This window comes from Micromys minutus (assembly GCF_963924665.1).
Source record: "Micromys minutus genome assembly, chromosome: 29".
Classification (NCBI taxonomy): domain Eukaryota; kingdom Metazoa; phylum Chordata; class Mammalia; order Rodentia; family Muridae; genus Micromys; species Micromys minutus.
In genome coordinates, this window is record NC_137964.1 from 33,644,272 (window position 1) to 33,666,137 (window position 21,866).

Genomic DNA, 21,866 nt, shown 5'->3' on the forward strand with positions numbered 1-21,866 from the left:
GGGACCCCGTTTGTGCTCACCCTTGATCTGGTATCATTCCAGAAGGCATCCTGAGGTTGGAGAGCCTGAGAAAGTCCCAAGGGTTGGGCTGGTGTGTATGTGTGTGTGTGTATATATGCTGGGCGTCCGTGTGCATGTGCGTATATCATTGTAGGCCAGCAGAGGGCGCCAGATCCTCTGGTGGGCAGGGTGGTGGTTCCCATTCTCCTCTGATGAAGACAAGAGAGGGTAAGGGGTTTGAGTGTTGGAGAAGTCTGGGGCCCTGGACAGCGAGCGCAGCTGGGACATTCTCAAGGGGCAAGTGTCCTTCTGTGTCCACCCTGTTCATCATCTTTCAGGTCTTAATAAAGATTTATTAATTTATTATATATAAGTACACGGTTGCTGACGTCAGACATACCAGAAGAGGACATCAGATCTCATTACAGATGGTTGTGAGCCATCATGTGGTTGCTGGGAATTGAACTCAGGACCTCTGGAAGAGCAGCCAGTGCTCTAACCACTGAGCCATCTCTCCAGCCCCATTTCTCAGATTCTTATTTCTTTGATCCTAGGACAATGATACCCGAGGTCAGCTGCACCATAGGCAAGGGTCATATCGCTGAGTGACACACCCACTTCCCTAGAGACTTAATTTTAAGTTTACTTAATTTAAAACATTTATTGGTGCGTGTGTGTGTGTGTGTGTGTGTGTGTGTGTGTGTGTGCATGTGCGTGCACACCTGTGGAGGTTCTGACAACTCTCATGAGTCACTTCTCTCCTACCCTGAGGGTTGAAGGGCTCGGACTCATGTGGTTGGCTCGGCTGACTCATCCTGGATTTGTTTTGTTGAGTCTGTGCTGCTCAGACTGGCCTTGAACTCATGATCCTCCCTCCTCTGCCTCCCTGGCACTAGGATTTCAGGTGTGCACTACCATTTTCCCTTTAGATTCTCTGAATAGTTCATGGAGCGAAGGCACAGCGGCTGGAGGGCCATCCCAAGGTCACACACCGGCAGCCGATTCTAGACCCGAAGCTTGGAGGGAGCTCCAGGTCTCTCGGCTTTCCCAGCTGCAGCTCTGCTGGTGCCGGGGGCCACCCTGTGCATTTGGACAGGGTTGAGCAACATCTCTGGGACATCCTTCTGGGGAGCAGAAGCCCCCTGTTCCAGCACTCCCACACCCACGCTCATTTCCAGAGACGATGTTGCAGTATCCTAATCAATCTTTTCTACCTCAGTATTGAAATCTGAGGTGAGATAGTTAGATAATTGTGAGACAGTTGTCAGCTGCACGACTTGAGGTCGGCGGCCTCTCTGCACCTCTGTCTCGTTACTGAGCAGGCGATGACAGCCTTTTACTCAGATCTGTAGCAGTAGAAGGGCCGTGCTGTTGTGTGCCCTTGAAAACATTGATTTTTTCCCCTCCCAGAACAGCCATGCCTAGTCTTGTGCCCAGCAGCTGACTGAGTCTGGTGTTTGGCACCTCTGCTGTTGATTGCTATTCGAAGCCATTTCCAAAGCCACTGTGGAACATTTTGGCCCTCACCCTGTCCTCCTGTGTAAGGTCAGGGCTTAGCTTTGGGCCAAAGACACAACACTCCAGAAAGGTTCGCCTTCTGTTAGCTCTAGTGCTGGGGGAAGGTTGCCAGTTTGGAGCCAACGTGGGTTGGCCTCAAGCATTGTCCAAAAGAATCAAAATAGCTCACGGCCTGGAGATGTGGCCTGAAGCCAGACCTTCCCTACAGTCACGGATGTGTTCTGCCTGGTCGGCTAGACTCATGGCCTAACCAGTGCAGGGGTTCTGTTACCAACCTAACACCAGGGCGGATACCACAGAGGTTCTGGGCCTCCAGATGGATTTTTTCCCCTTCAGATCTCACGATGTGAAGGGTTTGTGTGTCTGAGAGTGGGAGGGGTCAGGAAAGATGACAGACAGGAGAGCCTGTTCCGATCAGGGTTTTGTGGAGTAGGCTCAGCAAGTGGCTTGTTGATTCCCTTGGCCCCTGGCCCTCCCGGCGTAGCTGCTCACTGAGGGTGTGACACGTGCCACACTGAGCCCTTCTACTTCCCGTCTGTTGCTGATCCGGCCTCACTTAATCTCAAGGAAGTGTGTGTTGAATGAGGTGTGTGCTGTTCTCCCCTTATTCGGGGGGGGGGGGGGAGTTGAGTGCTTCTAGGGACAGTGGAGTGTGGCTGTGGCTTTGGAAACCACAGGCATCCTTCAGGAGGGGACATGTGAGGCGGGGTTAGAACTCTCCTCACGGGGCCGGCAGGACACTGTGTGTCCAAAGACAGGATGCTCGTGTGAGGGAGCAGTTGGGTTGGGAACACGGCTCAGTCAGTATTTCAAGTCGGGGATCTGAGTCTCCCAAACCCATAGAAAAGATAAATGTCGGGGCTTCGAGGTGGAGGCGGGAGGATGTCCGTAAGTCGCCACTAGGCAGTGCAGCCTAATCGGAGAGCCCCAGGCCAGTGAGAGCCTGTCTCTCTCTGAGAGGTGGATGGCACCCCAGGTTGTCTTCTGGTCTTCACATGCATGTTCATACATGTGCAGACACGCCCCTGCACATACAAGGACACACGTAAACAGGTTTGCTGTATGAAAACGAAAAGGGAGCGTCCACATACCCGGACACTGGCAGTGTCAGGGCCGGGGGAAGAGCTGCGCTGCGTGGGTGGTTAGGAGAGAGGAGCCGAGGGACCTGCCCAGAAGGCAGAAAAGGGGAAGAAGAAAATGAGTGGCCTAAGTGGGCTAGCCTCAGAACCGCAACAAAACATACAATATAGTGGGTTAGCCTCTGAACTTCAACATCCAGCATATGGTAGGGAGAAAGAGGGGTGAGTTGGAGTGTGAGTTTGGGGTTGCAGCTTGGGTTTCATTCCCAGCACCATAAAGAAGCAGGACGACAGTCAGAGAGGGCCTGACAGGCGCATAGCCCCACTGACAGAAACGGACATGTCCGTGTGCACCGTGACACCAACAGATACAGCGGGCAGAAGAAAACGCAAGCTTTGGGCTGGAGAGATGGCTCAGTGGTTAAGAACACCGACTGCTCTTCCGGAGGTCCTGAGTTCAATTCCCAGCAACCACATGGTGGCTCACAACCATCTGTAATGGGATCTGATGCCCTCTTCTGGTGTGTCTGAAGACAGCAACAGTGTGTGTGTGTGTGTGTGTGTGTGTGTGTGTGTGTGTGTATAAACCTGCAAGCTTCCAGATAGAGGAAAATGAGGCCGCCAACAAGGATCAAAGATTAAAACTAACTAACCAGATAAAAACCCTTACGGGCTCTGCCAGGACAACAACACAGGCTTCCGAAACTCAGCACGGATCAAACAATTGGGCTGAGCCCCAGGGCAGGGAAAAAAAGCCACTTAACAACAAAAAAAGTTGCCAAACATACAGGGCGGCCAAAACTTTACCCTCCACTTATCCATGCCCATAGATTTCCATAGGGACACCAAAGAAGAGGAACAGCATACACACAGCCAAGAGGCCAGCAGACGGTCAGGGCTCGGGGCAGGGGGTCGAGGACAGCATCACTGCACGCTGCCCTTATACCCAATGTCTTACGAGCAGCTGCTGGTGGTGTGCTCCAGCAAAACAAGTGAATGCCCCGGAAAGAGGGAGCCACACTTCCAGGCCCCGTTGGGAAGGAGGGGTGTTGGGGTATACAGGAGGAAAAGCCAAGTCACAAGGACAACTTCTGTACCACGTGCGTTCTTTAAAAGTCGTTTTCAGCTTTTAATAAAACAAAGTGTGTGAGTCCCCTTCATGACCACAGAATGCCTGTCCCTGCTTAAGTTCCCAAGTCAGGGCTGAGTTACCTCAGGGCAGGGACGGCAGCACAGGCCTCCTGGGGGAGCGCAGTCTGGGCTCCAGTCTCCTTGTGCATCCAGATTTCTTGTGTGTGTGTGAGTGTGTGAGTATGTGTATGTGTGTGTGTGTATGTGTGTGTATGTATGTGTGTGCACACAGGGTGTGTGGGTGTGTGTGTGTGTGTATGTATGTGTGTGCACACAGGGTGTGTGTGTATGTACGTGTGTGCTCACAGGGTGTGTGTGAGTGTGTATATATGTGTGTGCAGGATATGTGTAGGGTATTGTGAATACATGTATGTGTGTGAGTATGTGTGTGCTCACAGGGTATGTGTGTGTGTTCAGGGTATGTGTAGGGTGTGTGTGAATATGTGTATGTGTGTGAGTATGTGTGTGTTCAAAGGGTATGTGTGTGAGTATGTGTGTGCTCACAGGGTATGTGTGTGTGTTCAGGGTATGTGTAGGGTGTGTGTAAATGTTCAGGGTGTGTACACTCTGGCCACTGCACTTACCCTTACAGCGCCAGGCTCCAGCTCTGTCCTGGAGGCCCCAGGCTTCTTCCCTCACGGCTGCCATCTTTCCTCCGCAGGCCCAGCATGTCTGGACTCCATCTGGTGAAGAGAGGCCGTGAACACAAGAAACTGGACCTGCACAGAGATTTCACTGTAGCTTCCCCAGCCGAGTTTGTCACCCGCTTTGGAGGCAACAGGGTGATAGAGAAGGTACGGACGGGTCCTTTTCTTGCTGGAGGCCCAGCTTCAGGCTTTTTCTTTGCCGTTCAGAAGGAGGTGTCATTTTGGGACACCTGTTTGGGGAATGAGTGCTTGCCTTTGGGAGCAGCACTCCCCCCCCCCCCCCCCCGGCATGGGAGCGTTAGCCCATTCCTCAGAAAGGAAGACTGAGCCTCTGGGTGACAAGAGGCTGCTGGTGCTGTGGGGAGTGGAACCGCTTCCTGGGCTGATGGTCGGAGAGCAGTGAAGCTGCCAACACCACCCTCAGAGGTTAGGGTGGCCAGAGGAGAGGAGACCCGTGAGACCAGTGTCCGTGGGGACAGCTGCAGTGAGCAAGGCCCCAGCATACGGCCATTCCTGCGGTGTTCGTGACAAGCGGTGACCCAGACAGAGCTTAATAACTGGGGCCAAAGTTCATCACTTTACAGGGAGGAGAGATTCCTCGAGGGATTTGAACCTGGCTGATGGCTCCTCCATCTTACACCAAACACTCAGATTTAGAGTCTCCTGGGTAAAAACTAGACGTTGCTTTTATTTTTTTTAAAGATTTATTTATTTATTTTATGTAAGTACACTGTTGCTATCTTCAGACACACCAGAAGAGGGCATCAGATCCCATTACAGATGGTTGTGAGCCATCATGTGGTTGCTGGGAATTGAACTCAGGACCTCTGGAAGAGCAGCCAGTGCTCTAACCACTGAGCCATCCCCCCTAGCCCCTGCTTCCCCCCCCCCCCCGAGACAGAGTTTTGTGTATTCCAGGTTGGCCTCAAACCCCAAGGATGAACTTGCCCTTCTGATAATCCCACCTCCACCCACCAAGCGTGTGCCATGACAGCCACTGAACCCAGGGTCTGTGTGTGCTGGGCAGTGGGCACGCTACACGCTGAGCACCCTCTCCACCCCTTACTTCTACACCCTGTATTTTGGGCTCATTAGGAGACTGTTTTGTAGCTAGCTCCACTGTGGCTGGTGTTTCATCGTCAGAATGTCATGGCTAGCCTCTGCTCAGGGCTCTCACAGGCTTGCCCTCAGTGCTGGAGTCTCATGAGAAAGCTCCTGGGGATGAGAGTGCAGAGCTGGCTCCTCCCCAATGGAGCTCCAAGAGTGTGTCCTCCCTTGCTACCTTCAGCCCGTTCCTCTAGACCAAGCCTTGCTTTAGTGCTGAGAAAGCCAACTAGGCTGTTTTCATTCCTCCCCAGTGGTGCTCCCCCAGTGGTGCTCCCCCCGTGGTGCTCCCTAAAGGCTTAGCAGGGACATGTACCTGAGCCAGGAGTCTTGGCTAAGACCTGCGGTCACAGGCCTGAGTTTCCGCATCTGTTAAACGAAGGCAGTTGCATTCCACACTTCCAAGGAGGCTGGCCCTCAGCAGCGTGGCCGAGCGAACATAGGACCAGCTCGGCTCTGTGAGTCAGAGCTTGAGACCAGAGGCCTAATTACCTTTGGAGGGTTGCTATTATTTAAATTGAGACAAGGTTTCATTATGTACCAAGGTTACCCTTGATCTTGAAATTTTTCTTCAGTTTCTAGACTGTGCCTGGATTCTCTTTCTTTTTTCTTTTTTCGAGACTGGGTAGCCTGGTTCCCGTGTAGCCCTGGCTGTCTCGGAACTCTCTGTGTAGACCAGGCTGGCCTCAAACTCAGAGGTCTGCCTGCCTCTGCCTTCCCAGTGCTAGGATTATACCCAGATCAAAAGATTTATGTATTTTATAATATTAGTGTCTTGCCAGCGTGTTTGTATATGTGCAGTTTGCTCAGAGGCCAGAAGACGGTGTTAGCTCCTCTGGACCTGGGGTTACAGTGCTTATAAAAGATCTGCTGTGTAGGTGCGGAGAACTGAACCTGGGAACTGAAAGAGCAGCCAGGACTCCTAACCACTGAGCCATCTCTCCAGACCTGAGAGATAGAATTCCAGGACAGGCTACACAGAGAAAACCTGTCTCTAAGAAACCCAAACAAACAAAAATGTATAGTTATTGATAAAGGTATTTTGTGTGAGAGCATTCTACACAGAGCTATATCTGTCTTCCTCTCTGCCTCCAATTCATCTGTGTCCTTCTCCAAATTCATGACCTCTTCCCTAATTATTATCACACACACATACACATACACACACACATACACACACATACACACATACACAAACACACACATACACAAACACACACATACACAAACACACACACAAACACACATACACACACATATACACACATACACACATATACACACACACATACACACATACACAAACACACACATAAACACATACACAAACACACACACAAACACACATACACACACATACACATACACACATATACACACACACATACACACATACACAAACACACACATAAACACATACACAAACACACAGACACACACACAGACACTACTGAGTCCATTTACTGTTGTTCCTAAGTGCAGGCTCCCCAGAGTGACCACTTGGGACTGAACATTATGCAGGAAGGACAGTCTTCTTACCTGTCCTCGCAGCAGCCATTGGCAACACACATATATACATATATGTATGTGTGTGCATGCGTGTTGTGTGTATATATACATATATATACACATACATACATATGTGTATATATATATATGCTGGAATTTGCTCAGTAGACCAGGCTGGCCTCGAACTCACAGAGATCCCTCTGCCTCTGCCTCCCAAGTGCCTGATGATCCTTTTTACAAAAACCAAATCAGAGCGTTGGCAATGCAGAAGACGCCGAAGGGCACTTGGAAGTACGGGGTTTGGAGAAATCAGCATTTGAACCCCGGCTCTGACACTCGATGGCTGTGTGACTTGACTTTCCCGGTGTCCCCCAGGTGCTCATTGCCAACAACGGCATCGCCGCGGTCAAGTGCATGCGCTCCATCCGCCGCTGGGCCTACGAGATGTTCCGCAATGAGCGCGCCATCCGGTTCGTGGTCATGGTGACGCCCGAGGACCTTAAGGCCAACGCAGGTACCTGAACTACCGCTGTCCCCTCTCGGCCCTCACCTCCTCCACCCTGCCCAGGCAGGTCCAACGGCCCCCCCGAGCTGTAGGCCCTCTCTCACTGGCTCTCGTTTACGTGCTCCTTTGCGTGTGTACATACGTGCGTGCCTGTGTGTGTTTGTGTGTGCGTATCACCCAGTTTTTAATTTAATCACCACACAGCATAGCAGGTGTCATTATGCCGTCTTCAGAGAGAATTAATTTCTGTTCGTTCTCCTTACCCACTTCTCTCTCATCCCCACGATGCCCCCTCCGTCCCCACAACTGTTTCTTTAGCTGTCTTTCCTGCAGTCACAGTGCTGTTTCATTTGTTAATCTCTATTGTTTACTTCCCCTCACTCCGGTTGAAATGGAACATGCTGTAAGCGTCACGGTCAGCAATTTGCTTTTTAATGCTTTTGTGGACCCTCCTCTGCTCAGTGTCCAAAGTGACCTGTAAAGCAGGGCGTGGGATCCCCAGAGCCCACGATGCTCTTCCTGGTGCCAGCAGCCTCCGCTCTGTCCCCATCCCTCAGGAACACAGGCTCAGCTCTGCAGACACTGCCAGCTTGTTACTTGGTCCCATTTAACGGATACAGCAGTAGAGGCACAGAAATGTAGGTTCATCGCTGGCATAGCAGCCCATAGCCAGCAGGGGGCGCTCTACCGCGGGGTCTCCAGTCAAACCACAATGACATTCCCCACAAGGTTTGGTCCTGTTGGCTTCCGGTTCCGATTCGTACACTTTGCTCTCTTGGGTTCTGGACCACCCTTACTTTGTCTCCCAGTTACCACTGTACTGCTGCGCAAAGCGTTCTCTGAGCCTCCCCTCCCCCTCCTTCCTCTCTGCAGCCTGCAGGGTTTCTCAGGGAGAACCTGGCTTAGCTTCTTCTCTGCCATAAAAGAGCAGAGAAGACAGGTGGCTGTCGACTGTTTCCTAGAGCCTCCCCAGTGCCTGATGCTCAGGACTTGACTGACTCGGGAAGGAAGCGCCTCAGGAAGGCGTCACCTTGCCTGGCTTTCTTCCTGTCTGGGGGTCCCAGGGCCGGCTTTTCTGGATCTTGGGGAATCCCAGTCTGATGTACCAACCTTTGCCCTTGGATTGGGTGTGAATCTTTGGTGCAAACACTGCTTGGGGACTATCCCTCCTCGTCACTCTTTGCTCTTTATGGTGGATGGGTTTTTAATCTGTCCACCTTTATGATCAGGCCAAGGCAGGGGGACCCCACGTTCCTGGCTAGTCTGGATACAAAGTGCCATTTCCACACCTGAAGCAAAGCAACCAAACAAGATAACCAGGGAACAATTTCATGCAGGAGGGCTCATTAGGGGGTGAGATTCACGGGGATCAGAATGAGCTTCCTGAACTTCCAGAGCCCACAGGAAGAACCATGGGGGAGTTGTTTGTGTGATGGACCCCCCCATGTCCCCAGGAACTGGACAGATTCGACACTGCCAACATACTAAAGTGGTCTTGTTTCTAAATGCTTTTTATGCACTTTTTACATACAACAAAAAATACTGTGGGGCTGGGGATGTAGCTCAGTCGGTGGGGTACCCTGACATGTATAAAGCCCTGGGTTCGAATTCTCATATCACAAAAAGACAGGAAGGTGGCGTATTAGTGCTTGGGAGGCAGAGGCGGGAAGCTCAGGGACGTTCAAGGTTCATCCTCAGCTTCGTAGAGGCTAGCCTGGGCTGCAAGAGACGCAGTTTCCAAAGTAGCAAGCAAACAGACACTGTATTATTTAATGATAAAACGTTAAGACAGACCTTAAGTAGGAAAATACCCATCCCAACCTTAACCTTTTATCCTAAAGCACAGCCACCGTCATGTAACTAAAAACTCTTGATTTTCCTCCGATTTTGTGGTGGGCGATACCCATTGTCACCGCACAGTCCTCAAGACTGTCCTCAAGGGCAGAATGTTTTGCACCTCACGGGCTCTTGCCCCTCTCTAGTTCTTCCCACTTTTTCCGCTTTAACCGCAGAGTACATCAAGATGGCCGATCAATACGTTCCTGTCCCAGGAGGGCCCAACAACAACAACTACGCCAACGTCGAGCTGATCATAGACATTGCCAAGAGAATCCCTGTGCAGGTGATGGTTCACAGCTCCCAAGGATGACCGCGGGGCGGGCGGGGCGGGGACGGGGCGGGGGCGGGGCGGGCTGCCCCATCCTCCAATAAGGGGTGGCCTGGTGAGGGGGACACAGCAGAGTATTGGGCGCAACGCGATGGCAGGTGGGTGTGGGAAGATCCTTGTTCACGCTCCTCTCTGTGTTTGCAGGCCGTGTGGGCTGGCTGGGGCCACGCTTCGGAAAACCCCAAACTTCCAGAGCTGCTTTGCAAGCACGAGATCGCGTTCCTAGGTGACGTGTGCCCTTGGGGCGGGTCATTCTCGGACTGTTCTTCACAGTGAGATCAGTTTGGCTCGTGGGAGAGGCTAGTGAGCAGGGGTGGGAGGCCGTGCAAGTGTGCAACGGGAACCCCTGCTGAAGTTATTTCAGAGTGACATTCCCTGTGCTAAAGCATGGGGTCCCATTACAGATGGTTGTGAGCCACCATGTGGTTGCTGGGAATTGAACTCAGGACCTCTGGAAGAGCAGTCAGTGCTCTAACCACTGAGCCGTCTCTCCAGCCTCAGGATTTTCATTTGTGGATACGTTAGACAATTCTGCATGTACACAGGCGGTCCCTGTGAGTTATTGCCCTCAGGATTTGGGTTCCGGGAGCACCCACAGACATCGAGGCCCTCCGCTACAAAACAGCACGGTCTTCCCAAGTGTTTTTTGTACCTAAATCATTTCTAGTCACTTGTAACACGGTTCAGCGGTCATGCTGGGTTATATAACAGCAGCCGGGAGGTCAGCGCTAGGGGAAGTAGTCTGAATAAGTCCCGTACAGACGCACTAACAATCCTGCTCTGTGCTCACTGAATACACCATGCTGGATCAGGGTGGAGCAGAGCTGGGTGTCAAAGATGGAGAACCTTGTGAGGGAAGCTGGTTGCCCAGGCCGCCCTGTCACATAGGGAGTGCTCACGGTGCGGCAGGCTGGCTCTTTGAACCTCTGGTGGACTTCCTTCCTGCAGGTGCTTGGTTTTCACTTGTATAAAGTCCACGTCTAGGTGCTGGAAGCCGGCCTACAGGGTAGCAGGCAGAAGGCCCCTGAACGAGGGAGAGCAGGCCGGAGAGCATCCCTCCATTTCCTTGCTCCTGGGTTGAAACTCTGCCCTTCAGTGGCTGACGCCATGCCATTCTCCCCTCCCGCCACCCCAGGTCCCCCGAGTGAGGCCATGTGGGCCCTGGGAGACAAGATCGCCTCCACCATCGTAGCCCAGACGTTGCAGATCCCAACCCTACCTTGGAGCGGAAGCGGTAAGGGATCCATCCAGACCTTCGGGATGATGGGAACGTGTTCTTAAAAATTCTGTGGCTTAAAGACTTTAGACGAATCAGACTGTGACTACCTAGTGTCAGACTTAGAGCACCACCTGGTCGTGGTGGCTCATGTCTGGAGTCCCAGAATTCAGGAGGCTTGGGCGGCACAGTGGGGCTCACTCAGGTCAGCTAAGGCTACAGTGTGAGAACCTGGATCAAACACCTCATACACACACACACACACACACACACGCACACACACTAACTCTTGCACTAACACACACTACCTGCACACACACACACACACATAGAAGAAGAAGACAGAAGGGTTCCACATTCTCCCTGTTGAACACTTCCTGGCACTGTGGATGTGTCTTTCTCAGCCATTGTTTTTAGGCATATCCTTTTAAAAACCCGCTCCAACTGGTGAGCTGGCTCAGCAGTAAAGCACTTGCTATCTAGTAGGAGTCAGGTCTCCAGAACCCACAAAGAGCAGCCTGCAGTGTGCACGCTCCTGTGTAGAGAGACGGGACGGAGACAGGAGAGTTGTGCCGAAGCTCAAGGGCCAGCCCTAGATGTAGCCAAGTACTTTATGACTTCTCTGTGCTAAGGGCTTTCGTTCTGTTACGGTAAATACGCTCCTGGAGTGTTTGTGGGCCTCGGCATGGAGCCCGGCCCCTTGCACATGTGTGGCACACTCTACCCCTCAGCTTCCTCCTTTTGTATTTGGTTTGGAGGTGGGCTCTAGTTTTTCAGGCTAGCTTAGAACTCAGCATCCTCCTGCCTCAGCCTCCTGAATAGCTGGGTCAAAGGCTCACACCTGGAGCCTGGGCTGGAGTTTGTCACGTGGACATCCTGTGATTTACCCTCCGCGGTTTTATGACTTAGGCCATATTTCATAATTTGTTCTGTAATTTAAAGTACAGGCTAAATACGTGTGATTTTAATCACCTTTGGATGAACCCCCAAGGAGGAATTAAAAAAACGAAAGCAAAAAGGGTCAAGGTTTTGCTATTTAGTGTGTGATATGTTTCCTCTAAAAGGCAGAAATTTCCCAGAATAGAAAGTTAGATTTTCCCATGGTTTTGGGAAACAGGGACCTGACCATGACCCCTAGGGTAGATGGGGACACTGGATCCAGGCTCATCTTGCTGTGTGTGTTTCATTTTAAGGATTTTTAAAGCTATTAGTGTATCTGTGTGTGAACGTGTATATGCACACATCTGTGTGAGTAAATGTATGAGAATGTGCACGTGTATGAGTGTGTATATGTGTCTATGTGTGTGTTTCCTATGTGTGTGAGTGTTTTCTATGTGTGTGAATGTGAGTGTGTGTGCGTGTGTCTGTGTGTGTCTGTGTGATGTGTGTAGTGCCTGCAGAGGCCACAAGAGGCTGTCAGACCCTTTGGAGCTGGAGTTAGAGGCTGCTGGGAGCTGCCTGGCTTAGGTGCTGAGATGGGAACCCAGGTCTCCTGGAGGAGCAGCAAATGTTCATAACCCTGTTTGTTTCTTAAGCACTGACTCCCGTTCAGGGTCCTAAGACACTTGCATGTGGCCACTAGGCTGTGTTCCTGCTGTCCTGAGGAGGACACAATTCTCTTTGTCCCCTTCAGGTCTTACAGTGGAGTGGTCAGAGGACAGCCGGCAACAGGGCAAATGCATCAGCGTCCCGGAAGACGTTTACGAGCAGGGCTGTGTGAAAGATGTGGACGAAGCCCTGCAGGTAGCAGCTGATGGGCAGGCTGTGTGGTGACCGCAGGCCAGTGGAACACAAGCTTCCCTCCACCTTTAAAGGGGTCTGTCCACCCTTTTTCCTCAGGCAGCAGAAAAAGTAGGATTTCCTTTGATGATCAAAGCCTCTGAAGGTGGAGGAGGGAAAGGAATCCGCAAGGCTGAGAGCGCAGAGGACTTCCCGATGCTTTTCCGGCAGGTGTGTGCTTCCTGCCCTGCCTTCCCTGTCTTTGAGCTTGCTTCTTGGCTGATGGTTTTGATTGGCAACATCCCCTAAAGCCAGGACCACATATGCAGAAGCTGGGTTTATAGTCTTGTATTCTGCATTTAGCCCAGGCTGGCCCTAAACTCAGAACAGTCTTCCTGCTTCAGCCTCTTGGGTGCTGAGATTTCTGGGACTAAACATGCTACAAACATGCATGCCACGGTGTCCCTTTCCACAGCGTTTGACTTCAAAATGATGAGAAAGTGTGCCACGTGTCTGTTGGAATTAAAATGAAAGCGAGGGGGGAGTGGAGCATGGGGGGGGCGCCTCCTGCCCACATCACAGCTATTGTTTAACTTCCAGAAGCTTCCAGAGCTGGATCCTCCCGGATCCATCACCCCCTGTGCCTCCCCCACAGGTGCAGAGTGAGATCCCGGGCTCGCCCATCTTCCTCATGAAGCTGGCCCAGAATGCAAGGCACCTAGAGGTCCAGGTCTTGGCGGATCAGTATGGCAATGCTGTGTCACTGTTCGGACGAGACTGCTCCATCCAGAGGCGGCACCAGAAGATCATTGAGGAGGCCCCGGCCACCATCGCCGCTCCTGCTGTGTTTGAGTTCATGGAACAGGTGCCTTTGGCAGAGCAGGCTTGGGGCAGCTCAGCAGAGCCCGGCCATGGTGGCTGGAAGGTGTGGGCGGGACAGAGCCCATGGTGGTGATCTTGGCATCCCACAGATGTGCCTGGTGCCACGTGGCAGGTCCTCGGTGTGCCCGGGGGAGGGAACAGGTGCTGACACTCAAAATGACCTGAGAGAGCTACTGGCCCCTGTCCCTGCAGTGTGCTGTCCTCCTGGCCAAGACCGTGGGTTATGTGAGCGCCGGGACTGTGGAGTACTTATACAGCCAGGACGGCAGCTTCCACTTCTTGGAGCTGAACCCACGCCTGCAGGTGGAGCATCCGTGCACTGAAATGATCGCAGATGTCAACCTACCTGCTGCTCAGTTGCAGGTGAGGACCTGGGTCGCTGCTTCCCCAGTTCTAAGTCCGGGGGGGGGGGGGGCTTTCCCAACTCTAAGCCCTGGGGAGGAATTGATTTCCCAACTCAGTTTTTTACAAAAATTTGTTTTTATTGAGTCTGTGGCAATCAGGGGTAAAGGCTAGAGCAGCAAGGAGCGGAATGATGGGAGAACGTCAGATCAGACGCATGCACCGTCAGGCAGGACCTAGTGGGGAATCCCAGGAACCAGACGGTCTGTGGGAGCGTTTGACTACTAAGAGGGTCCCCCGGCAGAGCAGAGCATGTTCTTGGCGAGGGACCCGAGGCAGCCATTCCCAACCCGTGCGTTTCCATATTACAGGGTGAACAGTAGGCTCTTGCTTTGGGAAGGTGTCTGGGAATGACTGACCTCCCAACCGGGTTCACAGACACTGGTTTTGCGCCCACTGTTTACCCTCCTCCTGTTCTCAAGGAAGCCGAGACCTCATTCTTGGGCTATTTCACTGTCTTCCGTTCCCTTTTTATAGGGTCAGCTTTTCCTGGACAAGTTTTGGGAGGACAGTGTCAAGACAGGGGTGCTTGAACTTCAGGAGTGGCAACCGAGCCTCCAGAGGCTGGCTGCTCGGTGTGGGACAGTTCATGAATGTCATGCACGTCACATAAACTTGGAGGACACGTGACCCATCGCTAAGGATTCCTTTGTTAATGAGAATTCTAACATTTAAAAAATTAGTGCTCCTTTCCCTCTGGTCTTTCCTCCTTCCTGATTTCTATGTTCTTTTTAAAAGATTTTTTCAAAGGGTTATTTATTTTGTGTGCATGAGTTTTTGTACACTACATGAGTGCAGGTGCCCTTGGAGGCCAGAGGGCATTGAACCCTCCCTCCCCCCACCCCCGGAGTAGGGTAGGAGTTATACACATTATGAGCCATTTGATGTGGATGCTGGGCACGGACCCTGGGTCCTCTGGGAGAGCGGTGTGTTACCAGTTCTCTCTCTCTTTCTTCCTCCTCTTCCTCCTTTTTTGAGTACACCGTAGCTGTCTTCAGACACAGCAGAAGAGGGCATCGGATTCCATTACAGATGGTTGTGAGCCACCGTGTGGTTGTTGGGAATTGAACTCAGGTCCTCTGGAAGGGCAGTCAGTGCTCTAACCACTGAGCCATCGCTCCAGCCCTGTGTGTTACGTTTCTCTTGCTGTGATAAAGTACCATGAGCAAAAACTTATGGGACGAAGAGGTCGTTTGGCCTGATGGCTTCCGATGGATTTAGTCTGTCCTTGGGGGAGACAGGACAGCAGGGTCAGGAAGACCAGGGATCATGTCCTCAGTCACACACAGGACACAGAGTGGACCGGGAGTCTGGTGGACCATTAAACTCTAAGCACACTCCAGGGATGCCCTTTCACAAACACACCACCTTCCGGGTACCAAGGGTTCAAATATCCTAAGCCTGAAGCGGGGCTTGAAGCAGAGACTTCTCCCATTCAGACCACCTCAAGAGTACCCGATTCTCACCACCGAGCCATCTCTCCAGCCCCTTCCTCAGGGATATGTTTTTAGTTAAAGGGCCGCAGGAGAACTGCCAGAATGTTCTAATTAGCACCCACAGAGCCCCAACTCCACCTGCCACCCGTCACATTTGCTTTCTCTGCTTGCTTGTGAGATTTTTATTCCAGGGGTCACCTCCAGAGAGATGATGGGTGCTGGGACAACAGAGGGGTCTGGCCAGATGAGGCTGGTTTGGGGAAGGAGCTGATGTAAAATTACCCTTGGAGACTGGCTTTGTTAAGAGACACCATAGGACCATGGTGGGGGGAGAGGTGGGGGGAGCAGGTTTGAACCTTGAGTCTCATGTTTGAACCTTGAGATGAGAGGGCAGCACAAGGGGACCATGTGGGATGGGAGAGAGGGATGGGGGAGGGGAGGGGGAGGTGGGGGAGGGGAGAGGGAGGTGGGGGGGGGAGCAAGGAGAAGGGGGAAAGAGGGGAAAGGGGAGAGAAAGGACTTTCCCTTGAAAAGATGGCTTGTCTGTGGCCACACTGCCTCGAACGCATGTTCTCACCTCAGAAGCACAGTGCGGCCGGGTTAGCCAACCCAAGGCTCCACGTGTGGGTAGGAACATGAACTTATCACAGGCTTTGATGGGGAGGGGCTGCAAGCCCTAGCTCAGCACAGTTCCTCCTCTGGGGGAGAGGCAGAGAGGGCTATGAACCAACACATGGGGCTGAACCTCGTGACCGCCCCTCCCCCAGTGCGGGTGGCGCTGTGTAGAGGAACAAGGTGTACCCTGATGTCAGGATTGTGGCCCATGGGAGCTTAAAGGATTCCGATCCAACCCAGTGTCCACTCCCCTACACTGTCTCGTGCAGTCTCATTTCTGGAACATTCCCCAGTCTTTTTAGTCTTAATACTGGTGTTTTGGGGGGGTTCTTGTTATGGAGCCCAGGGCTACATGTGACATTAGTGATGCTTTTCTAAAAAGACATTGACTTATGTTTGCATGTGTGAATGTATGTCATGCCATGTCATGTGTGTCATATGACTGTAAGCATGTGAGTCATGTGTGAATGTATGTCATGCCATGTCATGTGTGTCATATAACTGTAAGCATGTGAGTCATGTGTGAATGTATGTTATGCCATGTCGTGTGCGTCATGTGACTGTAAGCATGTGAGTCATGTGCATGTGAGCATGTCTTGTGTGACTGAGCACATGTCATGTGTGTGAGCATGTGTGTCATGTACGACTGAACACGTGCCATGTGTGACTGAGCAAGCATCACGTGTCTGTGAACACACGTCTTGTGTATGAATGTGAGCGCATGTCATGTGTGAATGTGAGCATGTGTCATATGTGACTGTGAGCATGCCATGCTACGCCCTGTCATGTCAGCTTCTCTCCTTCCCTCACATGGGTCCTGAGAATTGAACTCAGGTTGTCAGACTTGGCAGCAGTCACCCATATCTGCTGAGCCCCCTCACTGGCCCGAAGCCAGGCTGAATGCCCATCAGTTTGGATTTGCTCAATTATCTCTTCTGGTTTGATTCACACTAAGTATTTTTGCAGAACATTCCAGTGTCCTTTTGAGATGCTGAATTCCACCACGTGCTTAAGTGGAGGCCGTGGCATGCCTGGGCTTTTCTAGTTGCTTTCACGAAGCCGCTGTGACCAGCCAGCCAGCTCTGTGGCTTCTCTCCTTAGCTCCGAGAGGCTAGCCTCAGACTTAATGGCGGATGCTCCACACACAGCCCGAGTGTTTGCTCTGCACGAGCCACGTCTTCCCTTGTGCCCAGCCCCAAGGCTATCCCAGTGTGTTCTGGAACTTGTGATCCTCCTGCCTCAGTACTGGACTTCGTGACAGCAGGACCAGCTGCCTCTCTCCTGTTCCCCTGCACAGCTCCGCTTAGCTGTTACCGGCTCAGGAGATCTGAAAGTGCTGAGCCTCGTCACAGCCACGGTTGCTCACTGACCTGTAGGATGGCTTCTCCCTCAGATCGCCATGGGTGTACCCCTGCACCGGCTGAAGGACATACGGCTTCTGTATGGAGAGTCCCCCTGGGGAGTGACCCCCATTCCTTTTGAGACCCCTTTGAGCCCTCCCATTGCCCGAGGCCACGTCATCGCAGCCAGGATCACCAGCGAAAACCCAGACGAGGCAAGTGTGGGTCCCCATGTTTCCACCAACTGCAGACTCACAACGAAGGGCGGGCCCTGGTCTTTGGTGTGGGTATGCCAGCACCCAGAGTTCTCAGCCTATACCCAAGGAGCTCGGGGTGGAAGCTCTCTGTCATGGTTTGGGCTTCAGTAAGACCCTTTACACCGCCCTCTCTCCAATGACCTCACTGGGCGCTGTTCATATTACAGCCTTTGGGGTCAGGTAAGCCATTCCTGACTCCACACCATTCCCATCTTTTGCATTAGAAGGCCGGGTTCTGGGGTTTCTGTGCTTTTTGCTATAGTCCTGTCTTTTAGAGAGCCTCTGGGAGGTCCCCTTGAGGCTTTCTTACTGGAGCCTCAAAAACATATATATATATATATATATATATGTTTAATTTTATGTGTATGAGTGTACTGTGTGCCTGCATACGTGTGCACCATATGTGGGTCTGGTACCCAAGGAGGCCAAAAGAGGTGTGTGATCCCCTAAACTAGAGTCACATATGTTTATGAGCCACCGTGTTGGCACTGGGAACCAAATCTAGGTTCCCTGCAGGAGTGGGCAGTGTCTCTAACCACTGAGCATCCTTTCTACTCTTCACTTAGGTTTTTCTCAGTGGAAATGTCCAGTCTGTGGGTGTGACGGGGGGTCACACCCAGGTCCTTGTGCTTGTGAAGTTGGTGCTGTGCTCGGTCTGGGTTATTTCCCTAATGAAGTGCTCACAGAAATCACTTCTGTTACTTTCCCCCTCTGTCTGGGCTCCAGGGCTTTAAGCCAAGCTCAGGGACAGTGCAGGAGCTGAACTTCCGCAGCAACAAGAACGTGTGGGGCTACTTCAGCGTCGCCGCTGCCGGTGGCTTGCACGAGTTTGCCGATTCCCAATTTGGGCACTGCTTCTCCTGGGGCGAGAACCGTGAAGAGGCCATTTCGTCAGTATCTCCGTTCCCTTCCCTTCCCTTCCCTTCCCTCCAACCCTGTCTCCCAATTTAAAGAAACATTCACAAGTACCTGTGAACAGGCCTGATCACCTGAGTTTGACCCCAGATTCCACAAGGCAGCTGGAGGTGCACGTATCCTGCACACACACACACACACACACACACACACACACACTCACACACCAAATCCTTCCCTGTGTATCACTTACTGTTTTAATTACTGAAGTTCAAGAACAAATCTCTTCCTCTGTTGGGGACCTGCTGTGTAGAATAGGGAGTTCACCAAGGCCATGGGGTCTTAAGTGTGCAAGAGTTCTAACTTCAGAGAGACCCCAAACCATTCCAAGATGTCTAAAGAGTGCCAAGTATGAGGCTCAGGAGAGTGTGGGGGCACCTTTGACACCTCATAAGTAGTTTTTAGACCATCTTCACCCCAAGACTCAGTGTCCGCTGGGGGTCCTGCTGCTCCCTGCTCTCCACCCCAGGCTTGTGTCGTGGCCTGTGATCCCTGCTTAGCCAACTCCTGTCACCGGTACTGCAGACTGAGACATTTCTGTTTCCCACATACTCCCGTGTCTCTCCTCTTAACATCTCCCTGCCCTGACACAGGCCCAGGAGGGCGAGATATGCTTCGAGTTGTAATTAAACGTCCCCAGCAGGCAGGTAACCCCACTCTAGGGCTTAAGGAGTCCAAAGGCATCGGGGGAATTTCATTTAAAAAGCTTTAGACTCTGGTCTGGCTGTCTAACCGTGAACTAATTTAGCTGAGTTAAACAGTTTTGATGGTGGTGGCCCTCGGTTGGCTCTGTGGTAAACTGAGGTCCACAGAGACAGTGGAGGGAGACTCGCAGCAAATGAGACCCAGTGAACGGGAGAGAGTAGGCCCAGCGTGCTCCAGCCGAGGAGGCTCAGACTGTGGTGCTGTCTGCAGCTGCTACAGACTCAGCAGCGACAGCGTCTAGCAGAGGGAACTTGCTCTGCTTCGTGACTGGCTTCCTGATCTTCGACAACCATCTGCGACAGTCTTCCCAGTCACATACAGATTTAGGTCCCAGGACTGACCTGTGGCCGGTCGACACCTTCGTTTGACCTCCCCTATGACCTCCCCGTGTGTTTTAATGTCCTCATTGTTTAGACTTAACTGTTACTGCCTTTGCCCATAGCTGCTCATGGCTCACGAGGACGCTGTCAGGGGTCAGAGCTTCCTCTCCAGGAGTGTGCCTCCTCCTGATGCCTGTCCTGCATGGCCACTGAGCCAGGGGCAACAGACACGCTTGGACAGAGCAGCCAGGGGACAGAGTGGCTTTTATGAGGCAGGAGTTTGGATAGACCAAGGGGAGACAGAACTTGCTGTCAGTCAGAGAGGCCCCGCCCCTCTCTAGGGATCATTATATATTAGGAATGATCTAAAGTCTGTCTACGGTTGACTGCAACTGCTTTAGATGGAGCCTTTGAGAACTGCAGGTGGCAGGATTATCACCCCATTTTTCAGACAGGGTAACTGAGGGCCAGAGTGGTTAAGTTACTCTAGTGAGGTCACTCAGCCAGTCCATGTGCCTCCCGTGCTCTCCGATGCTCTGAGAGACACATCACGAACGTCCCAGGACCCGTGGGTAAATGTGGAGACCAGGCACATGTCTCTCCAGGAACATGGTGGTGGCTTTGAAGGAACTGTCCATCCGGGGTGACTTCCGGACCACTGTGGAATATCTCGTTAACCTTCTGGAGACCGAGAGCTTCCAGAACAATGACATTGACACGGGGTGGCTGGACCACCTCATTGCTCAGCGGGTGCAGGTAAGAGGCTGCTTTGCCTCCCTCCCACTCCCGGGGGGGTGCGTGGTGGAGATCCGCGCTTCCTGCAGGTACCGACACCCGGAGTCTTTCCTAGGCTGAGAAGCCGGACATCATGCTCGGGGTGGTGTGTGGAGCCTTGAACGTGGCAGATGCAATGTTCAGAACCTGCATGACGGAATTCTTGCACTCCCTGGAAAGGTAGGGCAGACCGTTCTCTCCTTCCCCTCCCGTGATGCGTGAGCAGCTTCAGAGGCAGCACGAGTCACCAGGCTAGGTGCTGGGCTTTGAGGGTGGGCCAGTCACCACCCAGCTGGGATGCCTCTCCCGTGGCCTGTGTTCAGTTTTCAGAGGATAAACCTGCACTGCTTGGGAGGGACTGCAGGTGGGCGTGGGGAGGTTTGTGGGTCTGGAGGGCCCGTGAGAGAGGGTGAAGCTGGTGAGGTGGCTTCTGTTTGGATCATTCTTTGGTAGCACTGTCTTAGACATTGTAGTGTGACTACTAGAGGCCAAGGGAGGCCATTCCTTGAGTGTCCCAGCAATAGGAACAAATCACCCTCTCTTGAGAAGCGCCATGACAGAGGAAAGATAAAAGTGTCTCCATAAAAAGCACAGAAGATAAAACAGCAGTGGTCACTTAATCACCTTTGAGTGACAACTCGCATGCTGGAGACTGGAGGCCACAGACTGGACATTTCTACCTCATTTATAGATACACATACATATATCAACGATGTACTTATTTTTACTTTATATGCATTGATTGGTGTTTTACCTGCATGTATGTCTGTGTGAGGGTGTTGGGTCCCCTGGAACTAGTTCTGAGCCACCATGTGGGTGCTGGGAATTGAACTCAGGATTTCTGGAAGAGCAGCCGGTACTCTAACCACTGGGCCATCTCTCCAGCCCCTGACCCATTCTTCAGTAAGCCATAATCCACGTTCAGGCCTCTCTGTCTATTCAGGTTTTTATAGCACAATGCCACAGAGCAGGGGCTTGTAAACAACAGAAGGCATTGCTCACAGTTCTGGAGGCGGGACATCTGTGGGGTCATGGCAGTGGGTACCTGTCCCTCTCTGGAACCTGTGTCCCACACTTTTAATAAGACTCGGCTCCGTCTGGTTTGCTGATGCCCAGGAAGGGCCAGAGCGAGATGATGGACAGCTTGATTGATGCTGGGGGTGGAGCCCAGGGCTTCCCACCCAGGGGCACCTGCTGTGTCACGGAGTTCCACCCCGCCTCCTGAGGGCCATGGAAGATGGCACTGAGCCCAAGGGGGTGCTATAGGACTCTCTGCTCCTTCCTGGACTGACGGCCGGCACGGCTTTTCCTTCAGGGGTCAGGTCCTCCCAGCTGATTCTCTGCTGAACATTGTGGACGTTGAGTTGATTTACGGAGGCGTCAAATATGTTCTCAAGGTAAAGGCCCGTGCGTCTCCCCAACATACTGAGCCTGATGGGAGCTTGTTTCGTTTCTTCTGTGAACCTGGAGTTGGAGTGGGGTCTGAGCAGTGTGTCCCTCAGGACTCGCCGTGTGGTCTATGACCTTGAATCCTGAACAGTCTGAGTATAGAAAAACTATTTGTGTATGTGTGATGTAATACATGTGTATGTTATTAAGATTCATGCATGAGGGTATGCCTCAGG

At 52.2% G+C, this 21,866-nt stretch overlaps 1 protein-coding gene across 5 annotated transcripts in view; it reads left to right on the top strand.

The window, feature by feature from the left end:
* ACACB (acetyl-CoA carboxylase beta) overlaps positions 1–21,866 on the top strand; it is a 94,269-nt gene that overhangs the window by 29,535 nt on the left and 42,868 nt on the right. For all 5 annotated transcript variants that reach the window (XM_080940511.1, XM_080940515.1, XM_080940512.1 and 2 more), the window contains exons 3-16: positions 4,390–4,522; positions 7,364–7,502; positions 9,506–9,615; positions 9,805–9,886; positions 10,796–10,894; positions 12,510–12,619; positions 12,716–12,826; positions 13,251–13,460; positions 13,670–13,840; positions 17,324–17,485; positions 18,254–18,417; positions 20,073–20,223; positions 20,318–20,421; positions 21,557–21,638. In XM_080940511.1, the coding sequence (XP_080796637.1) occupies positions 4,390–4,522; positions 7,364–7,502; positions 9,506–9,615; positions 9,805–9,886; positions 10,796–10,894; positions 12,510–12,619; positions 12,716–12,826; positions 13,251–13,460; positions 13,670–13,840; positions 17,324–17,485; positions 18,254–18,417; positions 20,073–20,223; positions 20,318–20,421; positions 21,557–21,638 (1,828 nt within the window). The remainder of the gene's footprint in view (positions 1–4,389; positions 4,523–7,363; positions 7,503–9,505; positions 9,616–9,804; positions 9,887–10,795; positions 10,895–12,509; positions 12,620–12,715; positions 12,827–13,250; positions 13,461–13,669; positions 13,841–17,323; positions 17,486–18,253; positions 18,418–20,072; positions 20,224–20,317; positions 20,422–21,556; positions 21,639–21,866) is intronic.